Below are 17,201 nucleotides of genomic sequence, written 5' to 3' on the forward strand. Positions count from 1 at the left end.
CTACCTCACAGGGTTGTTATGAGGATAAAATGGAAGAGAATGATATAAGCCTAGCATTGCCAACCTCTCCTGCTATTACAACTGATCTCCAGCCGATAGAGATCAGTTCACCTGGAGAAAATGGCCGCTTTGGCCATTGGACTCTATGGCATTGAAGTCCTTCCCCTCCCCAAACCCCGCCCTCCTCAGGCTCCACCCCCAAAATCTCCCACCAGTGGCAAAGAGGAACCTGGCAACCCTATGTAAGCTGCTTTGGGTCTCCACTGGGGAGAGAGGGGGGCATAAATGAAGCAAATAAATAAAATGATACATGCTGCCCTGAGTTCCTTAGTGGTTAAGGTGTTGGACTAGGACCTGAGGAACCCAGGTTTAAATCCCCACTTGCGTCATGAAAGCTTGCTGGTTGACCTTGGGCCAGTCACACTCTCTCAGCCCTGATCCTAGCTAGTATTTGGATGGGAGACCTCCAAGGAGTACCAGGGTCATGACGCAGAGGCAGGCAGTGGCAAACCACCTCCGGACATCTCTTGCCTTGAAAACCCTCCTGGGTTGCCATAAGTCAGCTGTGACTTGACAGCAAAAAACAAAAACAAAATACACCGTTAAAACTGCAAGCAAAGCTGTTCCTGTCAGGGCATCAACAGGGGGAAAGCTTTATGGGCTGAATTTGTGCAGCTATTAAAGACATAAGAGCCAAGCCAGAAAAAAACCCTACTGGCAACCCTGGCCCACATATGTGCATGGAACCTCTCCCCTCCTTTCTGCATGCCAAGCCCCTGGCCTTACCCTTTGGAAGTGCAACTCCTGAGAGTAGTAGAAAGCCCTCCTTGCTAGTGGGTCTTCAGCTCCGTTTGTCCCTCTGCTTCTGCCCTGGAGAGTTCAGCAGACAGGCTTGGAAGGGTGGTGTCTCTGGAAGGGGGAGGGGGTTATCATACAGTAAAAATGGCAGAGAAAACAGGTACGGCATGGCTACTTTCTGCCCTGGAACTAGTTCCAGCCTGATGGTGTCACGGGGAGCTCAGCAGAAGCTGGAGGTCATTGGAAGAGCAAAACCCTCAGAAGGAACAGCAAACAGCCATTCTGTTTACAGTCAACATTTTGGCCGCCTTCCCTTGTGCTTTGGAGCAGAATCCTGGTACCATGAAAGGCAGAAATTCTGCTTGCACAGCTGCGTGTGCTGTCCCTCTTGGGGACGGTTTCTATTTTATATACATGTCCTTCAACAGTCAATGTCCCTATTTTGTTCCAATTTTTGCCTTTTGGATAGGGTTGCCAACCTCCAGGTACTAGCTGGAGATCTCCTGCTATTACAACTGATCCCCAGCCGATAGAGATCAGTTCCCCTGGAGAAAATGGCCACTTTGGCCATTGGACTCTATGGCATTGAAGTCCCTCCCCTCCCCAAACCCCGCCCTCCTCAGGCTCCGCCCCAAAAACCTCCCACCAGTGGCGAAGAGGGACCTGGCAACCCTACTTTTGGAGATGCCTTGGGAAATGTTATGAGGGCAAATTCTGGCATGAGTTGCTAATGTTGTCATTCTTCAAGGTTTAGTACCCTTCCCCATGGTCTCTAGAGGGGTAATCTCTAAGTAGAGGATCTTTATAAATCTTATAAATAAAAACCTTATTAAAAAAAAAGAAGAGGATCTTTATTCTGGTGCACAATGCACACACATATATCTTTTCAGCCTGCCTTTTGAACCACATATGGCTAGGGTTGCCGGCCTCCACGTACTGTAATGCCTGAAATCATTATATGCTATGGGAAATGTATTGGAAATGTATTCTTTGATTTGAAATATATTCTTTGTACTCAATAAAGTATATCTGCACTCATAAACATGCCACACTCAGCATATTAGAGGTGGCTTGTATAGTTACACCAAGCGCTTGCATATGTTACAGGCCTCAAGTATAAGAGGCCCACTGTTGCTCCTTAGTTAGAAGCTAATTAAAGAATCCATAGATGGCCTTAGTATGCTTGCATAAGCTGGTTTTCCAGAGATAAGAACCAGCTAGGAACCCTTTTAGTTAGCCTTGGCAGCTGCCAGGGTCCAAGATAAGAAGAACTGCAGCAATTTAGGATCGAATAGAGAAGCACCTGGGAATGTGGGTCTTCACTGCTCATTAGTGAGAATGAGATCACCATTTCTATGAAACGCCTCCGAATCTCTAACAGGATATTCAAATCCTTAATTATCTATTATTGGTTCTATGTATTGACGCCATGTATTCGTCTTTTGTACCTCCCATTACCAAAGATTATATCCGTGCTTGCACTCCTTTGATGTTTGTGTGAATTGTCCTGCGCATTTGGGCCATTTTCACCCGGTGTGTGTATTGGGCCTAATAAACAAACTGCTTTGAACTCTCAACCTCCTACTGTGTTATCGTCATTGGGAATTGATACAATAATACCGGCATATCAGTACTAGCTGGAGATCTCCTGCTATTAAAACTGATCTCCAGCCGATAGAGATCAATTCACCTGGAGAAAATGGCCGCTTTGGCAATTGGACTCTATGCCACTGAAGTCTCCCCCCCCTCCGCAAACATCACCCTCCGCCCAAAAAAACCTCCCACCGGTGGAGAAGAGGGACCTGGCAGCCCTAGCTTAGGGGCGCTTTTTGTCCTAACTTCAATGTTTGTTTGTTTTAATCCTTCCTTGTCAGAGGAGGAAGGAACTCTGCACAAGCTCAGGGACACAGTTTGTGGTGCAAAGTGTTTTAAAAGGGAGAGCCAGCCCCACCCGCTGCTTGCCATTATAACTTCCATCTGCCTTTCCTGCCACCCCTCCGTAACCTCCGCTGTTGCCGCTTATTATTCCTCAGCCTGCTTCAAATGCTTTCTGGACTCCTCATGATGCTACTATGCTGGCCGTAACCCAGGCCTCCACCCGTGGGTTATTTATGTTCCTGCAAACTTTACCACACTAAGCAAACGCTTTCTGGCAGGGCCTGCTTTCCTCTGTAGCAGCAGAATCCGTCGTCAAGGCATGCCGGCGCGGTTGCTACGGGCTCCCGGTTGCCGAGCAACCAGGTTCTGTAGTGGTTTCCTCGCTGAAGGTAGGCCTGATTTAGTGTTTTGCATCTTTACATCACGCACAAAAATCCGCACGCCGTTCCGGTTTGGGGCAGCATTTCCACCGTACATATTGGGGGTGGAGAAATTACAGGGCTGCCCCAGTGCACGTTTGTAGATCATGCAATCAGGGCAGGCAGGCAGGCTGAGGGCCCAGCCTTGAAATCATAGCTCGGGCAGGGGAACAGAGCCTTTAAAAACCAGAAGTAGATAAATGAAATGCTGAGGTTCAGTGGCGGTGTCGTTCCGAATGCAAGATATTGGGGAGGGGTCAAGAGCAGAGGAAGGCTTTGCTATCGATCTAGGTCCCCCACCGCTGCTTGATAGGGTGGTGGGATGAAATGGGAGGGATGAAATGGCGTCCCACAGTGTCACAATGGGCAAAAACAGTCGCTTTAGCCTCCTTTATTCCCTGTTTCAGCCAGGATCGAACGCGTGCGTTTCGCCGAACGTGCGTTCGATCCTGGCTGAATCCTGGCTGAGACGGAATAAAGGAGGCTAAAGCGACTGTGTGTTTTCGCCCCCAGTCTCTTGTGGCTGAATGACTGAAAGCGATGTCACTGTGTTGTGGGATGTTCTAGGGTTCTCCAGAAACTCTACAGTTTCAGGTGAATCCTAGAGCGTCCCGTGCAATGGTGACGTCCCTTCCAGTTAAGCAGCCGGAAGTGGCATTGCAGCACTGTGGGATGCCATTTGGGTAACATTCACCTCCTCCAGGCCCCCGAGAGTGCGGCCACTGTTGAGAGCAGATGGTCTCAACGCGGTAGATATACCGGTACTTAGATCTACTATGTAAGAATTTCTTTTTATATATATATATATATATATATATATATATATATATATATATATATATATATATATATATATATATATATATATATATATATATATATATATATAAATTTTTATAACAAAACATAAAAACAAATACAATGAAATTAACATTAAAAAATTACTACAAAAAGAAAAAGCAAAACACAGAAGGGTATCTATATACCTTAATTATTACATTCATGATTGCTTAATTATAAAATTCAAAAAGATACCCCTCCACCCTCCACCCACCTAAAAAAGTGACCCTTCACCCGACTTCTGAAGAAGTGTCTAAACAGTATTTATTATACTTAGTAACTCAAAAATATAAAATTATTAAAACTAATTTCTTTAACTCGTTAATTAATACTGTAAAATCCATTTTTGCCAAATTATCCCAATATGAGGCGGCCTTAGACCATGTTTTTTTAAATTCTTCCATATTTTTTCCATGTAGGAATTCCGTTAATTTGGCCTACTATGTAAGAATTTCTGAACAGCAACTAATACAGATTGCTTAATGGAACATGAAGCTGCTTTATACTGAGTCTAGGGTTGCCAGGTCCCTCTTCGCCACCGGCAGGAGGTTTTTGGGGCAGAGCCTGAGGAGGGCGGGGTTTGGGGAGGGGAGGGACTTCAATGCCATAGAGTCCAATTGCCATTTTCTCCAGGTGAACTGATCTCTATCGGCTGGAGATCAATTGTAATAGCAGGAGATCTCCAGCTAGTACTTGGAGGTTGGCAACCATAATGTTAAGTGTTTGACTGAATAGATGGTAGAGGGGAACTCGCCTTCTGTTCCTTTAACAACTGTATAGAGGTTATTGAAAGATGCAGACTGTCATGGCCAACTGCAGAAAATGGGGAGCAATGGCAGAAACCAAAATTCCCTCTTCTGCACAGTTATGAAGCTCTGTCTTCTGTTTCATTTGGCTACTGTATTCCCTCTTAACAGTTTGGGGTTTAGGCTTGCCAGCTCTGGATTGGGAAATACCTGGAGATTTTGGGGGAGGAGCTTGAGGAGGGCGGGATTTGGGGAAGGGAGGGACTTCGTTGAGGTATAGTGCCATAGAGTCCACCTTCCAAAGCAGCCATTTTTTCCAGATGAACTGATCTCTGTAGCCTGGAGATTAGTTGTAGTAGCGTGAAATCTCTGGCCACCACCTGGAGGTTGGCAACCCTATTGGGGTTGGAAGGGAAGAAGAGCAGAGGTGGTTGCTGTAGGTTTGCCAGTTCTGGGTTGGAAAATTCCTGGAGAGTTGGGCAAGGTTAGGGGAGGGGAGGGATCTCAACGGGGTATGATACTATACAGTTCACCTCCAAAGCAGCCATTTTGTCCAGGGGGACTGATCTTTGTAGTCTGGAGATCAGATGTAATTCCAGGAGATCTCCAGGCCCCACCTGGAGGTTGGCAACCCTATGGCGGTTGTAGAAGAGAACAGTTTTGGGGACGTTTAATTGTCAGTTTATGCCCACAGGGGTAACAGTGGGGGTTACCGCACTTTGTATTCCCAGCGATGTATTAAGAGTTTGAAAATGTTGTAAAAAACATCGCTTTAAAAGGGTTTTTGGATACCACGGCTTATAAATGGTTGGAAGACGTTTTCACAGCTAAAGGGGCCAAACAAAGTGCGAACAGTATTTTTTATAACGTTTTCAAACTCTTAATACATTCAAAATATTGTCGAAGGCTTTCACGGTCAGAGTTCATTGGTTCTTGTAGGTTATCCGGGCTGTGTAACCGTGGTCTTGGAATTTTCTTTCCTGACGTTTCGCCAGCAACTGTGGCAGGCATCTTCAGAGTAGTAACACTGAAGGACAGTGTCTCTCAGTGTCAAGGGTGTAGGAAGAGTAATATATAGTCAGAAAGGGGTTGGGTTTGAGCTGAGTATTGTCCTGCAAAAGTATTGTCCTGTAAGTATCAAGATAATGTGCTAATGAGGGTATGGTATGTTGATATGGAACCATTGTATCCTGAAGTGATCTGTTAATGTGTGTAATCCAAAACTAATCTGTATGGCTATTGTTGAATGTTGTCTTTGTCTGGAGGTTTTTCAGGGCAGGAAGCCAAGCCTTATTCATTCTTAAACTCTCCTCTTTTCTGTTAAAGTTGTGCTGATGTTTATGAATTTCAATGGCTTCTCTGTGCAATCTGACAAAATAGTTGGTAGAATTGTCCAGTCTTTCAGTGTCTTGGAATAAGACCCTGTGTCCTGTTTGTGTCAGTCCATGTTCAGCCACTGCTGATTTCTCAGGTTGGCCAAGTCTGCAGTATCTTTCATGTTCTTTTATCCTTGTTTGTATGCTGCGTTTTGTGGTCCCGATGTAAACTTCTCCACAGCTGCAAGGTATACGATATACTCCTGCAGAGGTGAGGGGGTCTCTTTTGTCTTTTGCTGATCGTAGCATTTGTTGTATTTTCTTGGTGGGTTTAAACACTGTTTGTAGGTTATGTTTTTTCAAAAGTTTCTCCATCCTATCAGTGACTCCTTTAATAAATGGCAAGAATACCTTTCCTATGGGAGACTGTTTTTCTTGAGTTTTCTGATTTTTGTTTGGTTCAATGGCCCTTCTGATTTCATTCTTGGAGTAGCCGTTTGCTAGCAGTGCGTGATTTAGATGGTTAGTTTCTTCCTTGAGAAACTGTGGTTCACAGATCCGTCTTGCACGGTCCATTAATGTTTTGATTATTCCTCTTTTCTGTCGGGGGTGGTGGTTGGAGTTTTTGTGTAAGTAGCGATCTGTGTGAGTTGGTTTCCGGTAGACCTTGTGACCTAACTGAAGGTTTGATTTACGGATGACAAGGGTATCAAGAAATGGGAGTTTACCCTCAATTTCCTTTTCCATGGTAAACTGAATGTTTGGATGGATATTATTAAGATGGTTTAGAAAGTCCATTAATTTTTCTTCACCATGGCTCCAAATGGTAAATGTATCATCTACGAACCTGAACCAGACTGTAGGTTTGTAAGGTGCTGATTCTAATGCTGTCTTTTCAAAATATTCCATGTAAAAGTTTGCTATTACTGGACTGAGTGGACTTCCCATAGCTACTCCATCAATCTGTTCATAAAATTCTTGATCCCATAGGAAATAACTTGTTGTCAAACAATGGTGAAATAAGGCTGTTATATCTTCTGGAAAAATCTGGTTAATCAATGAGATTGTGTCTTTAACTGGAACCTTGGTAAAGAGGGATACAACATCAAAACTGATTAATATATCCTTTGGATTGAGTCTTAACGGACTGATTTTGTTGATGAAGTGAGTTGAATCTTTGATGTAAGAAGTGGTTTTTCCAATGTGGTCCTGTAGGAGGGTGGTCAAATATTTAGCTAATTCATATGTTGGGGAACCAATGGCACTCACGATGGGTCGGAGTGGAACGGAATCCTTATGAATTTTAGGTAGTCCATATAATCGTGGTGGTTGTGCTTCAGTCTTGCATAGTTTTCTGTGTGTGTCGGGATGAAGAGTGGAATTCTTGATCAGAATGCTAGTTTTCCTGGTAATTTTGCAAGTTGGATCTCGTTTTAGTTTTTTGTATGTGGCAGGGTCCAGAAGTTCCTCAATCTTCTTTTTGTATTCTTCTGTTTTCATGATCACTGTGGCATTGCCTTTGTCAGCTGGTAGAATAATGATTTCTGGATCTGCATTGAGGGTCTTGATGGCGTTTCTCTCCTTGCGTGTTATATTGCTAGCAGGGGGCTTTGCTTTTCGTAGAATTCTTGCTGTCTCTCCTCTTATTTCCTCAGCATCTTCTTCAGGTAGATTACGAATGGCAGATTCTACATTTGCAATGATGTCTTCCACTGGAATTTGGGTGGGAGTGACTGCAAAGTGACCAACTCACACAGATCGCTACTTACACAAAAACTCCAACCACCACCCCCGACAGAAAAGAGGAATAATCAAAACATTAATGGACCGTGCAAGACGGATCTGTGAACCACAGTTTCTCAAGGAAGAAACTAACCATCTAAATCACGCACTGCTAGCAAACGGCTACTCCAAGAATGAAATCAGAAGGGCCATTGAACCAAACAAAAATCAGAAAACTCAAGAAAAACAGTCTCCCATAGGAAAGGTATTCTTGCCATTTATTAAAGGAGTCACTGATAGGATGGAGAAACTTTTGAAAAAACATAACCTACAAACAGTGTTTAAACCCACCAAGAAAATACAACAAATGCTACGATCAGCAAAAGACAAAAGAGACCCCCTCACCTCTGCAGGAGTATATCGTATACCTTGCAGCTGTGGAGAAGTTTACATCGGGACCACAAAACGCAGCATACAAACAAGGATAAAAGAACATGAAAGATACTGCAGACTTGGCCAACCTGAGAAATCAGCAGTGGCTGAACATGGACTGACACAAACAGGACACAGGGTCTTATTCCAAGACACTGAAAGACTGGACAATTCTACCAACTATTTTGTCAGATTGCACAGAGAAGCCATTGAAATTCATAAACATCAGCACAACTTTAACAGAAAAGAGGAGAGTTTAAGAATGAATAAGGCTTGGCTTCCTGCCCTGAAAAACCTCCAGACAAAGACAACATTCAACAATAGCCATACAGATTAGTTTTGGATTACACACATTAACAGATCACTTCAGGATACAATGGTTCCATATCAACATACCATACCCTCATTAGCACATTATCTTGATACTTACAGGACAATACTTTTGCAGGACAATACTCAGCTCAAACCCAACCCCTTTCTGACTATATATTACTCTTCCTACACCCTTGACACTGAGAGACACTGTCCTTCAGTGTTACTACTCTGAAGATGCCTGCCACAGTTGCTGGCGAAACGTCAGGAAAGAAAATTCCAAGACCACGGTTACACAGCCCGGATAACCTACAAGAACCAATCTTAATACATTGCTGGGAATACAAGTGCAGTAACAGCCAGGGTTTAGTAAAGGTAAAGGTCCCCTGTGCAAGCACCGGGTCATTTTTGACCCATGGGGTGATTCACTTCCCGACATTTTCTAGGAAGACTTTGTTTACAGGGTGGTTTGCCAGTGCTTTCCCCAGTCTTGAGCCGGCTACCTGAAACCAACTTCCGTTGGGATCGAACTCAGGTTGTGAGCAAAGCTTCGGACTGCAGTACTGCAGCTTACCACTCTGCACCACGGGGCTCCTAACAATGTTTATTAGGATCTATCCAAAAACTGCAGAGGTGAGCAGACTTTAATCGGAACTCTTCTCCAGGGTGGATGCTAAGTAAAACTACAAATGGAGGGGGGGAAGGGGAGAAAGGGTTTTTTCTGGATATGATTAAATGGATTTGCTATAGTCTCATCCGCTGCTAGGACTGCATGGGAGATCTCAGTTTGCAAAGCCCTCCAGCATTTCCTAGAGATGAAAGAAGGGGATGTGTTGGCGACCCCGATCTTCATAGCAAGGCTCACTTTTCAAACGTTCCCCACCCCGTTCCCCAGATAATACACCTTACTGAATGTTCTAGTGGAGGATGGGGGATAAATGAAAGCAATTTGTAAAGAGAAGGGCACTCAGGCAGTAAGTCTTTTGATAAGGTTCCACATAGTATTCTAGTTGACAAATTGGGAAAATGTGGGTTAGATCCTATTATTGTTAGATGGATTTGCAACTGGTTGACAGATCGTACCCAAAGCGTGCTAGTAGTAGAAAAGGGCAAGAGTCCAGTAGCACCTTAAAGACTAACAAAATATTTTCTGGTGGGGTATGAGCTTTCGTGAGCCACAGCTCACTTCTTCAGAAAGCTCATACCCTACCAGAAAATATTTTTGTTAGTCTTTAAGGTGCTACTGGACTCTTGCCCTTTTCTACTACTGCAGACAGACTAACACGGCTACCCACTGTGAATTATCTCCAAAGAGTGCTAGTTAATGGTTCCTCGTCCACTTGGAGAGAAGTGACTAGTGGAGTTCCTCAGGGATCTGTGCTGGGCCCTGTGTTGTTCAACATCTTTATAAATGATTTGGATGAAGGAATAGAGGGGATGCTTATTAAATTTGCAGATGATACTAAATTGGGAGGGGTAGCAAATATGGTAGAAGACAGAGCCAAGATGCAGGATGACCTTGACAGGCTGGAGAAATGGGCTAGAACTAATAAAATGCACTTCAACAAAGACAAATGTAAAGTTCTGCATTTAGGTAGGAAAAATCAAATGCATATTTATAGGATGGGGGAGACTTGTTTGAGCAGTAGTGTGTGTGAAAAGGATCTTGGGGTCTTAGTAGACCAAACGCTGAACATGAGTCAGCAGTGTGATGCTGTAACTAAAAAGGCAAACACAGTCTTGGGCTGCATCAACAGAAGTATAGTGTCCAGATCACACGAAGTGATGGTATCGCTTTACTCTACTCTGGTTAGACCTCAACTAGAGTACTGTGTTCAGTTTTGGGCACCACAATTTAAGAAAGATGTAGACAAGCTGGAAAGTGTCCAGAGAAGGGCAACGAAGATGGTGAGGGGTCTGGAGACCAGGTCCTATGAGGAAAGGTTGAAGGAGCTGGGTATGTTTAGCCTGAAGAGAAGACTGAGAGGGGATATGATAACCATGTTCAAGTCCTTGAAGGGCTGTCATATAGAGGAGGGTGCCGAGTTGTTTTCTGTTACTCAAGAAAGTCGGACCAGAACCAACGGTTTGAAATTAAATCAAAAGAGTTTCCGTCTAGACATTAGGAAGAATTTTCTAACAGTCAGAGCGGTTCCTCAGTGGAACAAGCTTCCTTGGAAGGTGGTGGGCTCTCCTTCCCTGGAGGTTTTTAAGAAGAGGTTAGATGGCCATCTGTCAGCAATGTTGATTTTGTGACCTTAGTCAGATGATGAGAGGGAGGGCATCTTGGCCATCTTCTGGTCACTAGGGGTGTGGAGGGGGGAGGTAGTTGTGAATTTCCTGCATTGTGCAGGGGGTTGGACTTGATGGCCCTGGTGGTCCCTTCCAACTCTATGATTCTATGATAAATCTGTAAAAACTGTTACAAATTACAAAAATTGATTAAAAAATCTGGTAGTAATAAAATATACAAAATTAGTGCATGACACAAAAGTGGCTTGCCAACTTAAGATTACTAAAAATATTAAAGTATAAAAGAGTTTAACCGTTTTTTTCCACCCTATTTTTGTGTATTTTAATTGCAGTGGCGCAGAATTTAGCAGTGGGGAGCGAAAGATGAGGAATCTCCCCCATCAGACGCTTCAGGAGCCTTAACGCACCTTTTACCTACTACACATTATCGCCGTGCTCGAACGGCACGTTTGGCTGCGCTTTCAAATTTCTCCTCCGCATCTTCACTTTTCCCTCACTGTATTTTAACTCTGCCAGGTCTGCGTTTCTCCCTGGGGAGAGTTGCATAATCCATGACATCATGGAAGTGCGATAAGCTTCCCACCCTCCCCACTCTTAATCCCCCCCTTTTTTAAGCCAATCTTCTGGTGACTGCCCCCCTGCGCAAAGAAAAGGGGTGCTGCTGCTGGTGCAAAGAGCCAGCATTCCAGCATTGGGTTGTTGCTGTAAAACATTCCGCACTTCCCCCTTCCCTTGAGAGAGGCAGGAGCATGAACGGCTTTAGAGTGTCAGTACTTTCCTTTGTGTGTGTGTGTTAAGTGCCGTCAAGTCTCTTCCGACTCATGGCGACCCTATGAATGAAAGTCCTCCAAAATGTCCTATCTTTGACAGCCTTGCTCAGATCTTGCAGATTGAGGGCTGTGGCTTCCTTTATTGAGTCACTCCATCTCTTGTTGGGTCTTCCTCTTTCCCTGCTGCCCTCAACTTTTCCTAGCATGACTGTCTTTTCCAGTGATTCTTGTCGTCTCATGACGTGACCAAAATACGACAGCCTCAGTTTAGTCATTTTAGCTTCTAGGGTCAGTTCAGGCTTGATTTGATCTATAACCCACTGATTTGTTTTTTTTGGCAGTCCACGGAATCCGTAACACTCTCCTCCAACATCACATTTCAAAGGAATGTAAACTTTCCTTTACCCATGAATTTCTCTCTCTGGCTGTGCTAGCAGAGCCGGGGGAGGGAAGAGTCCTTCTCAATTTCAAAGGGCTCCAAGGCAGCCGGTTCTTGGGCTCAGGCTTGTGTGCGAAAGGTGAAATTCCCCAGACCAAACAACAGGGTTTGCGGTGGCTGTTTGGAGCACGAAGTGTTAATTCCAGGGAAAGCTTCAGAGGAGTGGGGTAGAGAAGCATGTGTGTGTGCAACTTTAGGAAATGCAGCCCTGCTAAATGCAACGGCATTTTATTCCCTTTATTCCTGTGGGAGGGGAGGAGGGCTACACATCTGACTACAGAGGGGGAGAGATATGCAACGTTTTAAAGGTATACGCTCCTCGGGGGGGAAACGACCCTGAAACGGAGGAAGTGGAACCATCGTGCTATAAGCGTATGTTGAAAGCACGGACATTTGGCGCTTTCAAATCATTTCCAGGACCATAGAGTGCGATCAGACAAAGATAAGACGTCTGTTTAAACGTTGTTTATGCTTAGTGTGTTAGGCCTCAGGAACTCAGCCAACTTGTCTGGGAATCCACTGATCAGTATTTAGCCTGATGAATCTTTCTAGCGAATTTGAAATCTCGATCGTTCCTTTGTGAATGCATTGCCCTAAGAAAAGTATTTCTGCTAGTATACTTTCTCATGGGCTCACAAGGCTGCCCATAATTGTTAGTTAATTTCAGTCCAGAGTTTGCAATCTACCTTTGTACCTCTGCCTCCCGCAGGTCAGGCCTGGTATGACGGCTGCCGGCAGCAACTGGAAGTGGACTCCAGTTGCGCGCAGTGACCAGTTGGCCCGTGGCTTCCATTCGTGCAATGTGGTGCAAGGGAAACTCCTGATCTTTGGGGGACTGAAGTCGGCAGACACCCAGGAGTCACCCCTGGGAGACGTGGTGGCCTTCGACCCGTCTGTCCAGACCGTCCGAACAGTCGCTCCTGAACGTGGGTACCGGCGCAGCCACCATGAGGCCGTGGTCCTGGCTGATCGCTGGCTGTGTGTGGTGGGAGGCTGGGACGGCTCCCGAAGGGTCTCGGATGTGTGCAGCTTTGACGCTGACCAGGCGCAGTGGGAACGCTGGGCCGAGGGATCCTCCAATGAGCCTCCTGTGGGGTTGAGCAGCCACACCTGTACCAAGCTGTCAGACCATGAGGTGCGGGTGGTGGGCCGTGAAGGCGGGCTGCGCACACAGAGGCGCTACGCCAGCATCTACACATTGCACATGAACCCTGCCACCAAGACCTACTGGTATGTAATGGATTTATTTACAAGCTGTTTATCCTGCTCCTTTATAAAATGTATCCAAGTCTGCTTATGACATGAATGATAATAGTGTAAACAAAACCAATAAAATCGTCCCCCCATTATAAACCTGCAGTTGGCTGGGTGGGGCATGGAAGTTTGTGAACACATGAAGCTGCCTTATACTTAATCAGACCCTTGGTCCATCAAAGTCAGTATTGTCCAAAGTAGAGGATAGATGAGGTTAGAATATCAAGGGAAAAAAGGGGGTAGCAGGTAGTAAAAACTGCTGAAATAAATTATATCTAAGCCAATGCAGGGAGGATAAGCATAACTAAGTGTTGTAATATTAGATATTGTTTATAATGCCATATTATAAAGACTTGGTTCAGAAGACTGGAATAGTTAAAAAGCAGGATGTTTACGTAATACTCGTGTAATAGAGCAGTCCTCCTTTTAGTTAAACCAATAGTATGGTCTATATAAGTATGTTAGCAAAGGTAGTCAATTATCGATTTCCCTGATAGAATGACAAGACTGTATGCATGTGTACGTGTATGTGTTTGTAATTCTTAAAAATCTTTAATAACAAATGTTTTTTTAAAAAAGTCAGTACTGTCTACTCAGACCAGCAGTGGCTCTCAGGGTCTCAAGCAGGGGTCTTTTGCATTATCTACCTGCGTAGTCCCTTTAACTGGAGATGCCGGGGATTGAACTTGGGACCTTTTGCATGCCAACCAGATGCTGTACCACTGAGCCACAGCCCCTTCCTGAGCAGGCTTACACTGAGGAATCTTTGTGGATCCTCTGCTCACTAGGTACAGAGAAGAAGAATCTCACACAGCCTCACGGGCCGGCCACTCTGCAATGCTGCTGCGCGAGACCAGCTCCAGTGGGAGGAGCAGCGGCTACAAGCTCATGGTATTCGGCGGACGTGACTCTGCTGACTTTGACGTGGCTGGACACTGGGGGAAAGGGAAAATCCACGTGAGTGAATGCGTACGGGGGCGGGTCCTGGATACAACTAGTGCTTAGATTTGGCTTGAGTAGACTATATATGCAAGAAGGTGCAAGAAGGTAATCCAGATGGGGAACCTCCTTTTCCACCCCAAATATGTCTTCCTAGCTGGCTGCTGGCTGCAACACTCTGGGGAGAAAAGAGCTACAGGGTGGCAGCTACTACCCCACAGTCCTGGCTAGAGGTGAGGATGGAAATTGTCTTGGGGATAACAGCTGAATTTGGGCCTTGAGAGCTAAAAGCTATATTTCTGGCCGGTAGTGTATCCTAGAGAGCCAGCGTTGTGTAGTGGTTAATAGTGGCAGACTCTAATCTGGAGAGCAGGATTCGATTCCCCACACCTCCACATGTAGCCTGCTGGGTAACTCTGGGCCAGTGACATTTCTCTTAGAACTCTCTCAGCCCATGCGGAGCCAGGCAATGGCTCTGATGCCTTGAAACTCCTATGGGGTTGCCATAAGTCAGCAGTGACTTGACGGCATTTCCGACCACCACTGTGTACCCTCTCAAACATTTCATAGGAATATGCTTGCTCGTAAGACCCCCGTTCTCATGCCAGCCATCACTGCCTCTACTTTGCTTTCTGAGTACCATACTAATTTATTCTCCAGTTAATATTTTCCACTGAATCAAGAGCTGGGAGGATTTGTTTAAAGAAATGCTACATCATTGTTGCAGTACAAGACAGGAACTGTTTGCAAAACAGACCTTGCCAGGAGTGGGAATTGGCAGCCTGTGCACTGCAGGGCGCCTTCGTGTTCATGTCTCGATGTCAGAGATGAAGAATCCACTCCACGCTCCAAAAGCCAAAGACCATAGGGAACTGAGCCCAGAGGAATGACCATGCTAGTAACATATACTAAAAAGGCCCAGAAAAGAGAAATAAGGTCAAAAGAGACAGTCCCTTACCAAGGACACATGTCAGAAATCAGGGACCATTCCTCATCAAGAGTGGAAGCATATATAGTTCAAATGAATATGTGATGTTTAGGTCCATGTGGTTGAGGACCTTCTTTGGTCTCAGACCTCTTTAGGTTGCTGGGCCTTCAGCCACACAGCAGCCACCTGAAGACTTTCTCTAGCTACTCCTCCCATCCTATTCCTTTCAATCCTCTTGGCTTTTGGTTGAGCTACACCTGCTAGGGGCCTTTAGGGCTATAAGAGTTCAGAATTAAGAGTATACAATCTTAAAGGTGTCCCTCCAGTTTTGTAGCTGCTTCCTCATAAGGTTCCCAACCCCTTTTCCCTCCTTAGGTTGATTCTGTCCATGCTACTGAGCTTACGGAGCAGATCAGTCGTTTGGTCAGTGCCGAAAAGGGATCCCAGCAGGCACCCAAAGGCTTGCGCCACCAGTCCTGCACTGTGGTGGGGCCTTTTGCCATCATCTTTGGAGGGGAGACCTTATCCAGAGGCAGGGATGCCATTTGCAACGACCTCTATGTCCACGATACACGTAAGAGAGAGTTTGTTCTTTAAAAGCATCTTGCATGAAGCTGCCTTATAGTGAATCAGGCTGTAGGTCCATCAGGGTCAGTATTGTCTACTCAGTCTTGCAGTGGCTGTCCAGAGTCTCACGTAGAGGTCTTTCCCATCACTTAGTACATGATTTACTCTGTTCTGGTTAGACCTCACCTGGAGTATTGTGTTCAGTTTTGGGCACCGCAATTTAAGAAGGATGTAGACAAGCTGGAACGCGTCCAGAGGGCAACAAAGATGGTGAAAGGTCTGGAGACCAAGTCTTATGAGGAAAGGTTGAAGGAGCTGGGTATGTTTAGCCTGAAGAGGAGAAGACTGAGAGGGGATATGATAACCATCTTCAAGTACTTGAAGGGCTGTCATATAGAGGATGGTACCGAGTTGTTTTCTGTTGCCCCAGGTCGGATCAGAACCAATGGGTTGAAATTAAATCAAGAGTTTCTGTCTAGACATTAGGAAGAATTTTCTAACAGTTAGAGCGGTTCCTCAGTGGACAGACTTCCTTGGGAGGTGGTAAGTGCTCCTTCCCTGGAGGTTTTTAAGCAGAGGCTAGATGGCCATCTGTCAGCAATGCTGATTCAATGACCTTAGGCAGATCACGAGAGGGAGGGCATCTTCTGGGCATGGAGTAGGGGTCACTGGGTGTGTGGGGGGGAGGTAGTTGTGAATTTCCTGCATTGTGCAGGGGGTTGGACTAGATGAACCTGGTGGTCCCTCCCAACTCTGATTCTATTATTCCTTTTTAACTGGAGATCCTGGCGTTTGAACCAGGCATCTTCTGCTACAAGAGGGGGCACATTCAGTGCATGTGGCTACAGGGTGTCCCAAGAGCTTTTCATAATTCCCGAAAAGGTGACTGCACAATCCATGACAAGGAATGAATGCTAATTTATTTTTTCCATTGGGTACTTTCCTCACCATGTATCACCATGGCTGCTGTAGAAACACTGCAGTTCCTGTAGCAGGCAGGCTTAGAAAGGCAGAGTCTAGTGAGACTGCAGCCCTCCCTCCTCCCAACAACAGTCTACTTGGTTCCATATTGCAAACTGCTTCTCAACCTCGTTTCAAAAGTGATTTTCCATGCTTCCCTAACTTAACAGCTGCCCATTCTTTATAAGGGCCAAATGTGAATGACTAGCTTTCAACTAGAAGCTGGCTGCTGATTTGCTTCCTGCATAGAGGCACAAACAACTGCATGCCAACGTAGCTTACATCACCCCCTCCCCACAATTCAGGAGTCTTCACCTAGAAGCTTCTTTTACACCCAGCTAGGGAGGGAAATCGAGTAGGAAAGGCGATGCTCTTCCGTGTATCTCAAAGATGCCCGCTTTCTGCACATCCAGGGTCTTCACCAGCAACCTGGTACCGCTTCCCCGGTTCCGATCAAGCCCAGAAGAGAGTTGGTCATCGCACCTGCCTTTGGGACGACAAGCTCTACCTCGTTGGGGGATTTGGGGCTGACGGCAGGACACCCTGCCCAGAGATCTGCACTTTAGAGATCTCCGTGTGAAGACAAGGAGCCTGTGCTGTTCAAGCGAGCCACCAATCTCAAGTCTGC

General features: G+C 45.4%; 1 protein-coding gene across 1 annotated transcript; it reads left to right on the plus strand.

Moving 5' to 3' along the window:
* The first annotated feature begins 12,639 nt into the window (after positions 1–12,639).
* On the plus strand, positions 12,640–17,158 carry KLHDC9 (kelch domain containing 9). Its single transcript, XM_056853820.1, has 4 exons — positions 12,640–13,155; positions 13,968–14,136; positions 15,422–15,620; positions 16,987–17,158. The coding sequence occupies exons 1-4, from the start codon at positions 12,647–12,649 to the stop codon at positions 17,151–17,153; spliced, it is 1,044 nt and encodes a 347-aa protein (XP_056709798.1). The 5' UTR covers positions 12,640–12,646; the 3' UTR covers positions 17,154–17,158.
* Positions 17,159–17,201: the final 43 nt, after the last annotated feature.

Source organism: Euleptes europaea, chromosome 7 (assembly GCF_029931775.1).
Source record: "Euleptes europaea isolate rEulEur1 chromosome 7, rEulEur1.hap1, whole genome shotgun sequence".
Lineage (NCBI taxonomy): Eukaryota > Metazoa > Chordata > Lepidosauria > Squamata > Sphaerodactylidae > Euleptes > Euleptes europaea.

What these genes read in the sequence shown, in the direction of transcription:
- KLHDC9 (XM_056853820.1), top strand. Translation starts at nt 12,647, where the DNA reads ATGACGGCTGCCGGCAGCAACTGGAAGTGGACTCCAGTTGCGCGCAGT. An exon ending in GGGGGAAAGGGAAAATCCAC is followed by an intron (nt 14,137 to 15,421) that starts GTGAGTGAATGC and finishes TTCCCTCCTTAG; the next exon opens with GTTGATTCTGTCCATGCTAC. An exon ending in CCTCTATGTCCACGATACAC is followed by an intron (nt 15,621 to 16,986) that starts GTAAGAGAGAGT and finishes CTGCACATCCAG; the next exon opens with GGTCTTCACCAGCAACCTGG.